The following is a 17,647-nucleotide window of genomic DNA, read 5'->3' as shown; positions in this document are numbered from 1 at the left end:
TCGACTCCTGTGGAGGGTAAACCGTTTTAATAGCCTTTCTGACAAAATACACTCCTCAACAATTTCAGGTGTGTATTTTGTACTATGTATATTTACATGTGCGCAGGTCAGTATGTTGGGATCTCGATTCGGCGTCCTCATGCTTTTCACACGGGTCTTCAAACAATGGGTTCTGGGTGTTATCGGTGAGTCTGTATAAAGCAGATGTGCATTCATGGTTTTAAATAAAAGATAATATAGTTTGGACTTTTGAAATCAGACAAAAGACATAACATTATTTTAGAAAGCACAACATCTAGTATGCTATCAATTTCACACTTTAAAAACGGTGGCTCTAGTGTTAATAAATGAATGCTTCAACATGATAATAGTCATTCTTAGTGGAACTCTTAACTTAAAGTATGCTCCCTGAAAAAGAAAGCGAGTAAATTGAATTTACAGAATACATGCACGTCATGGCGAATGGTCAGGATAGTACCACCTCTGTCTCGATCTGAGCCAGGAAAAACCCTGGATGAATTCATGAATTGTTCAAGATCTCTGTATTTTGGGGAAGAGCTAATGTTAGCTTGTTTTTGGTAGAAATTGACTGGTGGTTACGTGTATGTTCTTGCTTTGCAAGCGGCTAATTAAAAACACAAGGTTGACCAGTGACGGGGGTCTTGAGTATTGCTTGAGAATCAACAGCTGCGACCTGCGATGTTCTCTGTTCGTCAGGTGTGCACTGGTTGGGGACCACCTTTTGGATGGTTTCTCAGCAGACTGACATCATACGTTCAACGAGTCGATGGAGATTCTTTAATCTGATTCTCGGAGCCATTCACATCTTCTTCTTCCTCAACGTGAAGTACGGTCCATCACGCTTCCGGATGGCTGCCTTCTATCTGGTATGTGACTCGGTGTGTGTGTGTGTTCGTGTGTGCGACACTGTTCTAGTGGTTAACACATCTGCATCACATTTCTGAGGCTCGGGTTTGATACCTTGGCTCTTGGTGTTTGCATTTTCTCCCTATGCTACTCTAGGATTTATCAAGTACTCTGGTTTAATTGCACGTTCCAAGAACATGCATGTTAGGTTCAATGAAGGTTCAAAAACAGTCCATAGCTGTGATTGTGAGTGTGAATGGTTGATGTGTTAAAGTGTGTGGTACATACTACTGTATTAGTGATTGTGGGCTCCCTCTAGTGGTAAGCAAAGAATCAAACTGGTCAAACTGTGCATCATATGACAATGGCTTAAACCGAGGGTGTCAAAAATTTTTTGACGCGGGCCAAATTGTAGTTAATTTCCCTCGGAGTGCCGTTATGACCGTGAAAGCATATGAATGTTTAATCACCTCCTCATATTACATATACATTAAATACCAAATTGATGGATAACTACTTTTGAAATCAGAAGTCAAGAATAATAGTTTGTTCAACTATGGTTCAACAAAATGCGTGCAATATTTCCATTTTAGTACATATGGCAATTTGAAATTTTGGTACAGATTTTAGCAAGCATCATGAACGTTGACATGCTTGATTTTCTTTCGCGGGCCACATAAAATGATGCGGCGGACCAGATATGGCCCCCGGGGCTTGAGTGACTTAAACTTTCTTGAATCCGTTGGAATACTTTTGTTAGGTACAGTTCAGCTGTATTTAACTTTTAAGTGTTATGCGCAATGCATTATAATTGAGTTTGGGTTATTTTTCTACATTTAAGTGCATCGTTAAGGTTCACACTGCATAATGTTACTGGGGTTTAAAATAATAGTGAATATACTTTTGGGGAATACAGTCTCTTCCTCATTTTTGATGAACATTTTGTGCCTACTAAAATATATGGGCTCACTGATTGGCTGGTGACCAGCTTTACCTTCCCCATCACCCTAATGAGGAAAATCGCTATAGAAATGATGGTTGATCAAAATCAGGACTAATTTGTTCCTCTACTTCAGGTAATGTTTTTAGAGAACATTTTCCTCCTGCTGGCCTCGTCCTGGTTGTTCAGTATGGTGTCATGGGATACGGTGGCCATCCCAGCCGCGGTCCTCTGCAGCTTCCTTATCGGTGAGGCGAGCTAAGTGCCTGTCAGTAGTTTAATGTCTTTCCTTATATATTAATGGAGAGCTTCACATGCTTTATATCCATGTTCGTCTTGACACCTGCAGGTGTGATATCGTTGGTGCTGTACTATCGCTTCCTCCATCCCAAATCATTTGAGATCTTCCAGAGTATTCGCCGTAGGGGGATCAGCGGTGCCTGCATGGAGAGTGGATCCATACTCTCGTTGGAGGAGAAATTCACGCCTACTTTCCATCGCCATGCAACACTGTCTGGTCCGTTTGGTCTTTCAATTAACCAATCAGTCGTACACTGTAGCGATGCAGCTATTCATCATCGTGGCTGCGGTTGTTAATCAAATCAGGAGGTGGCAGCCTTATGGACCTCCCACTACAGTGGGAGGGCTGGAGGCATCATCACTGGCTGCTGATTCGTTTGGCTCTGAAGACAGGGGACGTGCCCAAGATCTGGTCGGTCTACGGAGAAGGTGGTCTCGCTGGACTCATGGGTCTGTGTGAAGAGATTCACTATGGCAATGAACCTCGTCGTGTACCGCAGGTTTGTTCTATTCTCGCCCGGGAAGAGTATTCAAGTCAAGTTTAGGCCTTAATCACTGAAGAATCTCAAAATGGGATTAGAAGCGGCAATAAAACAGGCCAAAATCCAGATTCAGGTGGTGAGGCAGGGTGAGACAAGAGGAACAATTTGGATTTTATATTTTTAAATTTGGATTTTATATTTTTCTTATAATAATAATAATTTCAAAGAATGAAGACGTAATGTTGCAAGAAAGAAAGTTATAATTGTTGTAGGACTTCATTCTTAAATGATTAATCGTATTTACTTTATTCACATGATATTATGACTTTTTATTAAATTATTTCCTTCATAAAAAGATATTTTTTGAAAACAATTAGTTTTTCAAATATCACGACATTATTGCAAAAAAAGTTGCAGTTTTTTTCTTTTTTGACTTTTCTCATATTACATTAACCTTGAAAAGTTACAAATATTTTCTCCTGAGATATCCCATATTTATCCTCATAAAAGTATGACAATCATCAAAAATGACTTTATTCTCAGAAAAAGTATTACTAAATATAACAATTTCAATAACTTTTTGGGTGAAGTAGTGTACCCATTTATAATGAAAACAGTTTGAAAATGCTTATAGAAGTCACAATGGAAGCCAACCACAGCCCCATTATGAAAAATTGTCCAATTCATCTACTTTCTAAGCTGCACCTTATAACAAATGCTTCCTTTGTGCTATACTGGATCCCACTGTAGTTCTTCTTGCTTTTCCCGTCAGGCTCCACGTATCACACCGCAGGTTCCTCAGGTCCTACAACCAGCTCCTCAGCCACCCACACCTCAGGTGACCCCAGCTCCACAGGTAATGCTCCAGTTATCATTCACACTGACAACAGTTTCCCATTCAAAGACATCATACACACTCACGGCCAACTTTATTGCGTACACTTGAACAGTCTTCCTACAAAGGTCCAGTACAAGAGAGTAGAGGTGAAAATAACACAGCTTTTCTAAATACAGCATAATAATGTTCAGTTTGTGTGTCCTCTCCAGGAGAGAGAGGTGGCAGCACCACCAAAGCCAGCTCTTACCAATGTCATAGCCAGACCTGTGCGGAAAGCTCCTCCCACAACAATCCATGATATCAGACTGGTTCCAGAGATCATCCCGGTGCACGAGGCCATTCTTGAAGAGATCACTGAGGATTTCAGTGCTCCCCGGACAGAGGATAGAGGTTTGTTGGTGTACAATAACACACACTGCAGTGTCGACAGAAACATCAGTGCTACGTCCATTGGCCAATGTAAAGAATGTAACCAAATGTTTTTGTTTTTATCTAAAAACAGGCAATGACTTCTGTCGCCATTTATTATTATATGTACCAGTGTATTATATTTCCATCCATCCGTTCCCTGTATTATTAGATATAAACATAAATACAGAATAATAAAAGAATGTTAAAAGAGTTTCAAAAAATCAATTAAGTGGAATTAAACAAAAACTTATACACACACACACACACACACATTCTTACTCTCACTGTAATACGGTCGTGTTTTGTGGCTTTAAATGACGTGGCAATAGAGTGCCTTGTAGCTCTCCTCTAGCTTGCTCTTGCTCTCTCGTGGCTCTGCGAGGCAGCTCCGGCAGCGGGGACTGAGGAGGGCTTACCTAACCAGTGAGAAAGAACATCACGTGTAATATGTTGCATGTATCCTTTTTAAAGGTGATGAAGACTTTCAGAGTGCGATTTACGGCTCACCTTCACTTTCATCACCTGCCCAACCGGGAAGCCTGCGCCACGTCGACAGCAATGCTGCCACCCTGACCGAGAAGTCGTCCTCAGCGGCTTCTTTGGACATCAAGACCCCTGGCTGGTCACCTGAACGTCGCTCCCCTCTCCTGATCAGCTCCCCAGAGAAGAAAACAGCCACGTCATTAGATCCCAACGCTACCTCGTATTTCAGTGTAGATGCACCCTCTCCCTCCAGTGGGAGCTACCTGGGCTGGGGGTCTGAGCTGTCACCCATCTCCACCTACAGAAGCCCATACCGCATCAGGGAGGCTCGTTTTGCCGCGGCTACCCCGCGTCCGGAATCCCGAGCTGGGGCAGAGAGTCCAAGTCTGGCCCCCGTTGTTATCATACCTGCTACACCCGGTACGACTCCGCGCGCGACCCCTAGTGGGACCCCTGGTTCCATTACCCCTGCCGCCTCCACGCCCACCGCCTCCACACCCGCTGCATCCACTTCTGGTGCTGCAACCCCTGCTAGTGCCACTACGCCCAGCACCCCTATAGTCCCACTCACCCCGGTCATCTCCCACGCTCAAAAGCAGATGGTTCACTTTGTGGACAGCAGAGAGAGGCCCGCGTAAGAAGGATGAAATCAATAGAGCTCGCTGACCACAAAATTAGGTCCACTTGCAAAGGATTTAATTTATTTAATTGCATTTAATTTATAAATACTGGTTATGGTTAGAATTTTAGGAATGACCCAGCATGATTCTGTGCAGTTGTGGACCACTTTAATAATAATAATGGTTCATTAGTACATGTGAAAATTAACATTATGATCCTTTGACACAGCTCTTGGCACATCGACCGCTTCGTTGTTAAATCCAGCCTACTGAGCATTTAAATGATCAAAAAGTCCAGTTGTAATTGTTGCATTAAAGCCGTTTTCAACTAATATTGGAAAAAATAAAAAATGTTGATAAAATAAAATTATTGGTTAATTCATTATGATTTAATTATGAATAATGAAAAAAAACGAATCAAATAACACTGGTCAGCAGCAAATTTTAACCAGAGATAGCTTTATGTTTCCCTAAATGTATTTTAGACGCTGATTTAAAAATGTCTTTGCTTTTTTCCCCAACACATCAGGTTTTTGAGATATTTTCATTTTTTGTTTTCTAAGTTTGACTGATAAAAGCTTGCGCAATACTTATATATATATTTTAGAATGCATTGTAATTTATAATGTAGCACACATTTCAGGGAAAAAAAAAATCCACCTGCTGCTGAACCTAACCTTTAATTCACACATATTACTAAACATGTTACTATATTACATAGATTATTATTATTATTATTATTATTAAAATCTGATGGGCTAGAGAAAAAGTGCGGACAGATTCGGAATCAGTGCAAAAAATTAATCAAGAAAATCAAATGCACCCCTTGAGCACAAAGTTTTGGCCACCCCTGCTTTATGGGGTGCAGGTGTACCTAATGAAGTGTCCGGTGATTGTCTTTTTTTTTTTTTTTTTAACCTAAGAATAGACAAAATGAAGGACTTCCTCTCCCTGCCCATTACCAGTAAACAGAAAATGTTTCGACAGTTGCTTTTAATTGGTGGGAGTGATGAAAATGTCACAATGACTACAAATCTGTAAACAAAGGTAACAAGCTTACTGAAACAAAACAACAAATTAGTTTTTACAATCAAAAATAGTAAGAGGAAGATCTCTCTCATAGTAACATATTTACATTTTCAAGCAGGTTACAAAAAAAAACCCTCATTAGCATTAAAGTGATATTTGAGAAGGTTTTTTTTTTCTAAGGAATCAGTTTACATGAAATGCTGTCTTCCAGGGTACAGCCTCTTTTCTAAACCACTTGGGTTGTTGTGAATTCTTACTTTTGCAAAACAATACCAACACACTACTGTTTATTCGTTTAGAAAAACAATAATTAATAGATGACGGAATGTTAACTTGTAATGATTTCATACTTAAATTGTAACTTTGAATTGTCACACTTTATAAGTCACCAGAGTAGCAGTTGCAGTTATGAGAGTGTCCTGTGTAACAGGAGGCTTTTCAAAGTGGAGGGCAGTGAACCTGTCAGAGAACAAAAAATAGTTGGGGCCTCGCTTCCTATTTTTTTGTCTTTCCCCAGAACTTCTCTTAAACCAGAAACTGAAAAGGTTTGAACTTTCAACATGTACAGTAGCTGATGTTAACACTAACGCATTTTTATTTAAAGCTGTCTTTCAGAACAATCTATAAGACCGTACATGAAATAAAACGAGTGGGTGGGGGGGAAAACAGCTAAAGCTCAACAAGTGCACAGTAAAATGAGCTTTAAGAAATATATATATTTTTTTTTTAAAAAACAGCATTTGGCTTAGCAGTGCTTAATATATTTTCTTTTTTTTTCCCTCAAGCTACTGCAGGTGCACTTACCACCTTGAAAACTCTTACTAACTTGTTGCATTTCACTGGGATCGTGCGATAAGATTTGAGAGATTTTGCAGTACAGAACAGAGTGGGGTCCTGCCAATAATGTTTCATGATATGAGAGCTATTTATTCAAATAATCTGCTCTGTTCTGCTCACATTTAAAAGTGGTCATAAGTGAACTGCTCTTTTGAGTACATACGTTGAAAGTTAGTCAAATATATCAAGAGAAGTGACGCGTACTTATGAAGAATATCTGCATGAGGAGCACATGCACCTGCTGCACACACTCTAGTAGACATTGCACATGCTTGGATGTGAACACCACAGCAATAAAGCAGCTAATGACATGTATCTTTGTGCACTGAATGAAAATACACACGCTTTAGACTGCAAAACCATCATCACGAATTGGTGCTTTTCTTCAACCACGATTGTTTGTGTGAGTCTGTTTGCATTACCTCCTGGTAGCCCAGAATGCATTGCTTTGAATTCAGAAACATTTTTTTCATGTCTTGATTTTTTTTTTACACATTTGAGAGGTTTGGACATATACAGGTATGGTGCAGTATGTCGAAGTTTTTGTCTTTTATCAGAAATAGACACCTATCATGTCATCTGTACTGAGATTTCCGCTGCTGCTGTGGTTGATGGTGACGAGACTCTAACTGTGCTGTTGATGTGACAAAATAAAGTAATTAACCCTGATGAAGACCTGTTCTGCTTTTGAACTGGCTGATGAAATGCCACTATAGCTCTTGCTCAACCTGCTTCGTAAAATAATGGTGGCGGTATTTTCCATAACTCAACATTTATAAAGTCAGCCGACAGTGCTAGAAGGAAGAGAAAGCAGCTATCCATCAGCATATTCTCTGTGGTTGCCCTGTGAAAGCAGACAGACACAAAATATATCACTATCAGCTGAAAACTTGCAAATGAGATATTTAAGTCGCATAGGACTAAATATGACATTAATGGAATGCATGACACTTTTTTAATCATACAGTACTTCAGAAAGGCCATGCTTTGATAGTTATTTCCCAAAAGACAGAATATACAGAAATTACTTTTAATTGTGTGCGTATTCATTTGTATGCATGCTTATTTGTTAATCATGCCCTTCATAAACAGCGCAGAACAGACATGGGCAAGCTATGGGCCACAGTCCATATATGGCCCCCTCCATTCTGTAATATAGAGCATTTAATTAAGAGTACTGTAGTACGTGTTGCATTAAATTAATGTAGTCATTTCCCCCAAAAATTTTTCAATTAAAATGTATTTAAATCATTTTGCTCATTAAGTAAATGATTCCTTGTAAATATCCATCCATGCATTTTTTATGACACTTATGTTCATTGCTTATCCCAGCTGACTTTGGGCAAGAAGCAGGGTTCATCCTGTAATGCTTACCAGCCAATCACCAGGCACATTGACAAACCAGTCACACTCACATTCACACATAAGAACAATGTAGACTCTTTGATAATCTTAATATGCTTTTGTTCTTGTTTTTTTGCAATGTGCAATGTGGGGGACAGTACCAAGGAAAATGTACAAAAATAAAAAAATCTATCGAACTGAGTAGAATGGAGTTATATATTGTGGACTAATTGCGAATTGGAGGTAGGGGGATAGCCAGAGGTGTTTCAGTGGGTTGACCACTGACCAAGGTGACAACATCCCACTGAGAGTTGGCCATAAACACGCATACGCGTGTTCATTCAAATGTTTGTAAGCCTTCAGTGACTGAGAAGCCATTGTTTTTCATACCATCATTCACTGTCAGGGTTACAGGTTTGTTCCTGCTAGAATAGTATTATGAATGTTTAAGGCAAGCTGTGTGCAACTTATTTCATAAAACAATGACTGTGGATGCTATGATAAACAATGACTTCTCAGCCACTTTGTGTGCCTGCGGTGGGTTGAAAGTAGTGAATATGATTGACCATAAGAATCAACTCTATATTAAATACAGATGATTTTAGAATTTGCATGCAGGTCAATTGTAAATGTGTTCTTTAAATACATAGTTAATATAAATAAATTATGGCAGAGTATCAAGCGATCTAAGAATACTGCATCCATGGAAATAAAGGACTGGAAAGTCACATGTATTTCAATTTCCCTCGAGATGTGGGGTGCCCAGAGGTGGTGGAAAGATGGTGCCCTCACTGGCCAGGACGTAGCTCCGTCCCTGATTGAAGGCACTCACAAATAACACTTAAAGCCCAAGTATGAACACATAATATAACACAAAAATAGTTCAACCTCGGGCCTTGTTTGATTTTACTACTGTAGTTTGTGGGCATTTTGGGTAGATTGTAGTCTATAGGTTTTTTTTGTGGTTGTATTTTTAAACTTTTTTCTGTTCTTTAAAACGATCAACTCTCAAAACGGCACAGTGGAGCTGTGGCTGAGAAGTGCATAACAAAACTAAAAACTGGAAAAACTTTCACGTCTTGTTGTTCACTTGTTTTGTGTCTTGTTAATTTTTTTTTTATGAAATGTAAATTTGTTTCATGCAATGTAAAGGGTTTCACAATTTAGTATTGTACTTCCCAGCCACCTATTTGTACAAAATGTACGTACACTTTATTTTTATTAAACCTCCACTACGAATATACTGTTCGATTCCTGTCGATCACATGAGCGGCGTTCATGTGACTGGTCACGTGACGTCAGATAAATGTAGCTGCTGAGTGTTGTTTAGTTCACTGAGTGTCAGCGGCCGATCTGAACGATCTTCATCTGACCTACCGACCATCTAGCCGCAGGTAATTATTGTCTTTATCACCGGCTCATCAGCCACACAGCCGACGTGGTTACACGGAGAGCGAAGAGTTAGCCGCTAGCTAATCCAGCTAAATCTGGCAAGTCACACTTTTCATAAACAAGCAACAACAAACTAACCAAAACGGCTACAATAGCCCACTCATTTGAATACATATTTGTATAAATCCATGGAACACTAAACTATTTGTACTTGGATTCATTTGTATGGGATTCATTTGTATGTGAAGTACAGTAGCTGTATACTAAATGAGGAATTATGCTCTTGTGATTTGTAAAAAGCCGACATAGCTGAATGCTGACATCCGATGTAGGCAGCAGGACGATTGAACACAATCTATATTTACAATAGCAAAAATATCGAGGTGATAAGAGTAAATGAACTCAAGGTTGGACAAAACCTGTTAAACGTAAAGCATGCAAGCAAAACTGTTCAGACAAAATGCTAATTTGTCAGAATGGCAATTGGCTAATGACGAAACTAAGATGACAAAGTACCAAAAAATATGTATATTTTATATATGGTTTCAGGGGGATTTTCTGTTATTTCCGTCTTTACACTTTGAGTGATTAGCCTCACACCCATTTGAGGTCACTTTGAATGGGACAAAAGCGAAAGTTAAACGTCAAAAGTGTGCAAGAAAAACTTAAGAAAAGATGCTAAATTGTCATTTATCCATGTTGTTGGATGAATACGGGTTTTCTTGTTAAAATAAACAAATACCCATCAAAGAGGAATGAGGAAATTTGATTTGTCTCCAATGTAGTTGTCTAGTTCAGCGTTTTTCAAACAGTGTGCCGCGGCACACCAGTGTTACCACACCAGAGATATTGTCAGGTGTGCCATGGGAAATTATCGAATTTGTGTTCCTGTCCAGGGCCTGGCAGCGTAATCATGTCTTGACTACATTGTAGTACTCTTCCATACCAGCAGGTGGCAGGAGCAATGGCAGGTAGCTAATTGTCTTTGTTTAGGGACAAGCGAATTAGTGATGCATGTTTATCCAAACAGGCCCATGTTTCACACCGAGTAAGTATCAATATGAAACATTATAAAATGCTTTTCTCTTTGTGTTTATTTAATTCCTATTCAAGACGTTATAATATTACGCCATTCTTCAATGTTAAAAAAATGCTTATACATTTACCTCTACTACCTCTACTTACAAACGTCTCTTCATACGAAATTTTCAAGTTACGAAACTCCTCAACAGGAAAATATTGCCTCTTGTTACGAAAGAAATTTCAAGATACGAAAGATAAAAATACAGTATGGGCTGCCACTCGCAGCTCCGGAGTTTCCTGAACGCAACATACTCATAGCTGCTCTGCCATTAGCTAGCCTAGCATCTTCCTGGCAACCCATTGGCTAAGAGGGACCTCTACCGTATGCGTCTATGTGTGCAGGTAGACAGGTAGATAGATATGTATATGCAGCGTCCTCGTCATTCGCCCCTCGGGCCATGATGTGTTCCGATAGTTTTACGTGAATTAGAAACGAGGAAAAAAACAAAAAAGGAGAAAATCGTTTTTTGTCCATACTAACAAAGCAAGAGATAATAGAAAAGTATGAAAAGGGGATGCGTTTGGTCGATCTCGCCAAAGAATATGACCGTAATGTATCGACAGTTGCCACGTTGTTAAATCAGTTCTTGACAAAACGCCAGGCGAAAAACATTTCTAAGAGAGAACATGAACCAAAGAGGGCAAAAAGCGATGGGAACAGCAATTAAAAGGATAACGACCATCATTTTTAATCTTTATACTCTATTCTTTGTTTTTTTACATTAAGCACAACTCTCATTTATTGTGCAATAATCTAATTGTAACATGTATTTGTTACATGTTTTGATGCATGTTTATGCTTTATCAAATATTTATGTCTGAATATTTGGGGGCTTGGAACGGATTAGGGCATTTACATGGAAAATGCGTCTCTAGTTACAACATTTTCTACTTAAGAAATTTCTTCCAGAACCAATTAATTTCGTAAGTAGAGGTACCACTGTATGAACAATATAACATTTATATTGTTAAAATAACCTTTTTTTTTTCACTATTTCAGCTGGTGGTGTGCCGTGGGATTTTTTCAATGAAATAAATGTGCCTTGACTCAAAAAAGTTTGAAAAACACTGGTCTAGTTGACAGAACCATCTGCACTGACTGTGCTTCTATCTCTTTGAGCTTGTGTGCTGGTCTTTTCCCTGATCCGCAACAAGGAAATATGATAGTGGCTATGTATTTCCTGCCCTACTTATTGTATTTATTCAAATACACAGCATATTGATTGAACAGTTATATCAATTCAGAAGTAATCAGATAGGAAGAGAACAAGTAAGGAGACAAAGTCTAGTTAAGATTAACGTCACCCAGTATGGTGTTTATCTCATTGGCTGGAAACCTGTGTGGTTTCAGTTATGACTCACCGTACTTGTAACTATAGCACTCATTGCGAATCTTTGGTTTGCGAAATGGAATTACATGTAAAACAAATAGCTACCCACATGTGTGGAAGGTAAGGTCACGACCATGCTGCACGTCAGCAAATCTTTTGAAGCTTTCACTGTGGTGTATTTCAGCGTGCACTCATGTGTTTGGTTCACTTCCACTAGATCACATTTGAACCGTTGCTTGTGGTGAAGTGTTAACATTTCGCCTTCAACAACACAACTAGTGCTACTACTGCTTTTGTAACAATGTAGGATAACCTTGAAAGTCAAACACAAAGAACAGAAACATCCAAAATAAGGCTTCCTTGCAACATATTCACTTATAATTTCTACAAACAACGCCTGCCTCAGCAGTTCCTGATTTTGAAATCACTGTAAAGTGATTTGTTTCCTACTTGCCTTTTATAATGTGTGTTCCTTTCTGAGGGTGTTTTCACATGATTGCATTGTTACATGTTGTGCCTGTAATGATTTTAATGGATCTTGAGAAGCCTTTTAATCCAGAGCACAGGACTCGCTTCACATCATCAGCATCCCTAATGGCTTTTTGTCCTGCATGCTACAAACTGAAGTGCCCTTCAAACTGCATTGCAGACAGGCAGTGGATCGGGTTAAGTGTCCAGTTAGGGTAAAAACAACATTGACAGGACAAAGTGTATCAGAAAGCATGCAGTTTATACATTAAAAACATCTTTGAATGCAGTGGATGGTTGCTGAAGTGTGCCGACGCAATGCGTTTGACCACTGAAGATTGCTTTGTCAGACATGATTGGGGATAATAAGGTGCAGAGTTGGGGTGTAACGAAAACTGATTTAAATCGAAAGATCGGTTTTGATTCAACCAAACTGACCAAATTCACGGTGACGCGGGCGGTGCATTGTTTGTTCTAAATAGTAATCAAATCGAACGGCTTTTTTTTTTTTTTTGTGGTCTTTTCAGGCAACATGTGGCATGCAACCCTCTTCTTATTGGCTGCCAGCTTGTCACTGAGCTTGGCTAAACCTCACGTCCACCCGTTGTCCGCTGAGATGGTTGACTACATCAACAAGATCAACACAACCTGGAGGGTGAGATTTTTTTTTTGTTTCCTGCTATGCTGGTTTCATCCCTTCTCTCGCTCATGTCTCCTTATGTGCCCTCCTCTGCTGCAGGCTGGTCACAACTTTCATAATGTTGACTACAGTTATGTTAAGAAACTGTGCGGGACGTTTCTCAAGGGACCCAAACTTCCTGTCATGTGAGTTTAACCCATTAAGGACGGGAGCGCATAACCGCATTTCTACCACTAAAGCCGGTAGCGCTGTTGCGTTTTTCTCCCTTTAAAGCTGGAGAGTGTATACATAATTTTCTTTTTTGATTCAATTCTCGGTCTCTAGTCTTAGCCAATGAAATGCATCAGAATATACATGTGACGGCGTCGTGAGTTGTCGGAGCATATCCGGAATTTTTTCGAAGTGTAACGGCGGACGCCGTCGATCGCGGGAGCTCTGCTATAAGTCACGGCAGTGATATTGACGACACGCTCGCGGACTTTAAAGCCGTGAAACCATCCAAACGTGATGTATGGTTAAGATGTATGTTCATAGACAATGACGATTTCAACGTCTTTGTAAGAGAATACAGAATGGTAATTACCCCTCGTTGATTAAAACAGTAAAGATTAATAAACTTGTGTCTGTGTGAAAGCCACACGTCCAAGCTCTGAAATTCTTTTGGAATTATGTTTCTATCTGCTACAGGGGCTGAGATATTAATTATTTTGTGGGTGGCGAAAATGTCACGTTTTCATGGGTGACTCCGAAGACGACCGTAGGCTTTAGAGAGATGTCTCACGAGGGGCTTCAGGCTTTAATGGGTTAATATACAGTATAGATGAACTACTCCTTCTGAAAATGTGTAAATTGTGCTTACATTTGAAATCAACCTGAACTTCCCCTCGTATGCAGGGTTCAGTATGCTGACAATGTGTGGTTGCCGAAGAACTTTGACTCCAGGGAGCAGTGGCCCGACTGTCCCACACTGAAGGAGATCAGAGACCAGGGCTCCTGTGGATCCTGCTGGGTGAGGAACCAAAAGAGTGTCAAACTTATTTCGATTTTGAATGTTTATTATTGTGCTCCATAAAAGACAGCAAAGAAAACCCATTCCTAAACACTGTCAATGCTCTCTGTTTTCAGGCATTTGGTGCTGCAGAGGCCATATCAGACCGTGTGTGCATCCACAGCAATGCCAAGGTCAGCGTTGAGGTCTCGGCAGAGGATCTGCTGACCTGCTGCGATGGTTGCGGCATGGGGTAAGACGGCTACAACTGTTTTTTTTTCTTTTGTTTGTCTCAACAGCGCCCACTCGACAGGAGTGGCCTGCTGTAGGGCATGCAATTATTAAATAATTTACTATGTGCAAATTAATTAAAATTACTGTAGATTATTTTTCAAAATTGTTCAGCCCTATCCTGTATACGGTGAACCCCTTTTTCGCGGACTTAAAGGGGCCAAAACTTCTGGAAATCTGGCTTAAATTAACGATGAAATATACCTCAAACACTGATCCCAAAACTAGGGCACGACCGATATGGATTTCTTTGTAGCCAATAACGATTTTTGGTGGGGAAAAAAAATACTTATTACCAAATAATGGTTCGATTAATAAAAAAAAAAATGTATAATGCTTTAAAATACCCCCCCACCCCCCGTGCATTTGAATGGTTGTCAATTTTATGCAGATTTTTTATATTTGCAGGACAGCCTGTCCCTACTCAATAGCTGGGGTTAACTGTAAGATATATGGTTAAAAAAAGATAAATTTTTACATTAAATTAGTAATTTCATAATTATTATTTGATATTTTATATTGAAAATGGCACTGGATGAGCAAGAACACTGGCATGTATCTCGCCTGTGCAACCTGTAAAAATAGCAATTCCTACTTTCTTATTAGCCAGCACTTTGGCAGCACCTTAGGACATTACAACAAGAGCACCAAAATATGCCAGTAGCAACGAATAGGTGAGTTTTTCAGCAAATACAGGGTGCTTTGAGACAGAAGTTTAGTTAGTCCAGTGTAAGGCTTGGAATGAAGAAGGCTTTGTCAACATGTTAAAACTTTAGTATGCCTTCTTTTAGATGTAACGGTGGCTACCCCTCAGCCGCTTGGGAATTCTGGACCAGTGAGGGACTAGTCTCTGGCGGCCTATATGACTCCCACATTGGTGAGTGACGCACGCCAAAAAAGCCACGAGGAGAGCGTAACCATGCAAATTTAAGCGCCGTCTTCTTGTAACGCAGGTTGCCGGCCCTACACCATCGAACCTTGTGAGCACCACGTGAACGGTAGCCGACCCCCCTGCACTGGGGAGGGTGGAAACACACCCAAGTGCGTGTCCAAGTGTGAACCCGGTTACTCGCCCAGCTACATGCAGGACAAGCATTTTGGTAAGAAAAACTCAATCTCTTGAATTTGAGTTTGTGAGAGACTATAAGCATTCTATCCTGAGCTGATTCAAATCAGCTGTTCTGGAACCGGAAACTCAACAGTTTTCTATCTCAGGGTAGATCGACTCAGACTTCAGGATTAGACTCAGAGTTAGATGACCCTGCTTTGTGAAGTAGACCCCAGCTCTGTTATTTTGTGTTTCAGGTAAAACTTCTTACAGCGTTTTGGCACAGGCGGAGCAGATTCAGATGGAAATATACAAGAACGGCCCAGTAGAGGGAGCCTTCACCGTCTATGCGGACTTTGTTCTGTATGAATCTGGTCAGTGTACAGAGCCGTTGACTGCACTGTACAAGCTCGCAAAATAATTTCTTTAAACATTTCAATCTTTAGCATTCATTCCTGTACTCGTAATGATTTTGCCTGTTGTTCTTGTCTGCAGGTGTGTATCAGCATGTGTCTGGGTCCATGCTGGGTGGGCACGCCATCAAGATCCTTGGCTGGGGTGAGGAAGATGGTGTCCCTTACTGGCTCTGTGCCAATTCCTGGAACACTGACTGGGGTGATAATGGTGAGTGAATGCTTCATTTCACAAACTCATGGCCTCAACTTCGGATGTCTGATCACATTTTTTTTTTCATTTCGTAGTAAGTATTGTACGTACCGATACCAAGACCTGATCTGATGCTCTAAAAAAAAAAAAAAAAGAGTGCTTCCAAGTTGTCTCAACTGTCTTAATTCTATTTTTATAAAAATATTTCAACATTAGTGTACATTTTTATGACTGTCTCGTGCAGCAATAGTTCAAACTAAGTACACAGATACATTTTTATAGCATATCAGTAGAGCTGCACAATAATTACGATGCAAACACATTTAAATGTATATATCCCTTTGTAACAAAACAAACTAAAATCTAAAGGGCAGCAACAAATAAAGCTCTTGTTAAATAGACAAGCAATTTCACTGAGTGCAATCTTGAAGTAAAACAAGAGCACTGAACTCCCACTTCGAAGAGCTTGCTTCACATTCATTCACAAAAGCCCATTTCAGGTTAGTGTGGAATATAGAGCAACTAGTCTAATATTGAAATGAACAAATCTCAACTGATGAAAAATGATCAGACATTACAAGCCGCTGTTGCACAGTCGTCGCTTTCCAAATTAAAATACTGAACTGCAGAGCAGACATTATTTCCCCTGCGCCAGTTTCACCTTTATGCTGTTCAGTTACAACAGGCCCGCTATGACTAGCATTATCTGAACATTCCACCTCTGCTGTGAATTATTACTATACACCTGCACAATTTAAAGAGATCTGATACAGGAACTGAATCAAATATTGAGCTTTTCAAAGATAATGCTCATTTACATGCTTTTTTAGTCATGCACTGCATCATGCTGGATGTATATTTAATTCGGTCATTTATTTCAATAAAGAAAGCTACAAACTGATCATTAACTATATTGTTTTTGTCTGCTTAATTTTTTTCTTTTTAGGATTCTTTAAAATCTTGCGTGGATCGAATCACTGTGGCATTGAATCTGAGGTTGTGGCGGGTGTCCCCAAGTAGAACAAAAGGTAAAAGAGAATTGCGAATTGCAACTTTTAAAAATCTAGTAACTCTTCTAGTCTATTGAATCTAATTACAGTACAGTATTTTCTCTGTGTAGGTTTTTGAGTGTCCACATTCGACATGTCCTCACTAGAGGGCGACATACTCCACCTGGCTGCACTGAATCGCACTGTGTTAATCTAGTTTAATCACAATTCAATCCCCTGGATCACCCCTTTCAACAGTAGTAAAAAGGATTGAAGAGTGAACGCTTTTATTTTTAGGTTGATCTCTAGAATGTCTGCAACCACTGTATGTGCCTGAACACAATGTGTTCTTTTACAATGTGTTCTTTTATTATGTTTGACAGTCAAAGATGCGCATGTCACTTTTTCTTTGTGCATGACCGACTCCAGTCTACAAATTTGAGAGGATAACCTCAGTATCTTGAATGTGTCAAATGTTTTATCATTACAGCTTTTAGTCATTTTATGTTTCAGTGCCATTCTATGTCTGTTATTAAGGAGTTTCAGTTCAAAAGTTTTTTTTAATCACCTTCCTGCAGTGAACAAAGTCTTGGAATACAACTGTTAAATTCTGAATTAAATGTGGAGTTTGGTTCTATTGTGAGTTTGTCGTCTCTGCAT

General features: G+C 39.7%; 2 protein-coding genes across 3 annotated transcripts in view; both read left to right on the top strand.

The window, feature by feature from the left end:
- The window catches only part of xkr5b (XK related 5b), a 10,180-nt gene extending 2,704 nt beyond the window's left edge, over window positions 1-7,476 (top strand). The window contains exons 5-13 of the mRNA XM_086026904.1: window positions 1-16; window positions 107-185; window positions 718-887; window positions 1,944-2,055; window positions 2,157-2,324; window positions 2,414-2,607; window positions 3,362-3,445; window positions 3,637-3,817; window positions 4,310-7,476. The exon at window positions 1-16 is cut by the window's left edge and continues 118 nt beyond it. Of these exons, the coding sequence (XP_085883030.1) occupies window positions 1-16; window positions 107-185; window positions 718-887; window positions 1,944-2,055; window positions 2,157-2,324; window positions 2,414-2,607; window positions 3,362-3,445; window positions 3,637-3,817; window positions 4,310-4,959 (1,654 nt within the window). The 3' untranslated portion in view covers window positions 4,960-7,476. The remainder of the gene's footprint in view (window positions 17-106; window positions 186-717; window positions 888-1,943; window positions 2,056-2,156; window positions 2,325-2,413; window positions 2,608-3,361; window positions 3,446-3,636; window positions 3,818-4,309) is intronic.
- Window positions 7,477-9,385: 1,909 nt separating this feature from the next.
- Window positions 9,386-17,630, top strand: ctsba (cathepsin Ba). 2 transcript variants are annotated; one of them, XM_086025755.1, is made up of 11 exons: window positions 9,386-9,545; window positions 12,953-13,080; window positions 13,165-13,250; window positions 13,960-14,074; window positions 14,191-14,306; window positions 15,136-15,221; window positions 15,298-15,444; window positions 15,650-15,766; window positions 15,888-16,016; window positions 16,945-17,026; window positions 17,119-17,630. In XM_086025755.1, the coding sequence occupies exons 2-10, from the start codon at window positions 12,958-12,960 to the stop codon at window positions 17,016-17,018; spliced, it is 993 nt and encodes a 330-aa protein (XP_085881881.1). In that variant the 5' UTR covers window positions 9,386-9,545; window positions 12,953-12,957; the 3' UTR covers window positions 17,019-17,026; window positions 17,119-17,630. The 2 variants fall into 2 exon arrangements, with proteins under 2 accessions (XP_085881881.1, XP_085881882.1); XM_086025756.1 differs by having other exon boundaries at window positions 17,103-17,630.
- The last annotated feature ends 17 nt before the right edge of the window (window positions 17,631-17,647 follow it).

This window comes from Filicampus tigris, chromosome 3 (genome assembly GCF_054856515.1).
Source record: "Filicampus tigris isolate MCC_2025a chromosome 3, RoL_Ftig_1.0, whole genome shotgun sequence".
NCBI lineage: Eukaryota > Metazoa > Chordata > Actinopteri > Syngnathiformes > Syngnathidae > Filicampus > Filicampus tigris.
Note: the sequence above shows the minus strand (reverse complement) of the source record. Positions and strands in the feature narration are given on the sequence as shown.

What these genes read in the sequence shown, in the direction of transcription:
- ctsba (XM_086025755.1), top strand. Translation starts at nt 12,958, where the DNA reads ATGTGGCATGCAACCCTCTTCTTATTGGCTGCCAGCTTGTCACTGAGC. An exon ending in GGACCCAAACTTCCTGTCAT is followed by an intron (nt 13,251 to 13,959) that starts GTGAGTTTAACC and finishes CCTCGTATGCAG; the next exon opens with GGTTCAGTATGCTGACAATG. An exon ending in GCTCCTGTGGATCCTGCTGG is followed by an intron (nt 14,075 to 14,190) that starts GTGAGGAACCAA and finishes CTCTGTTTTCAG; the next exon opens with GCATTTGGTGCTGCAGAGGC.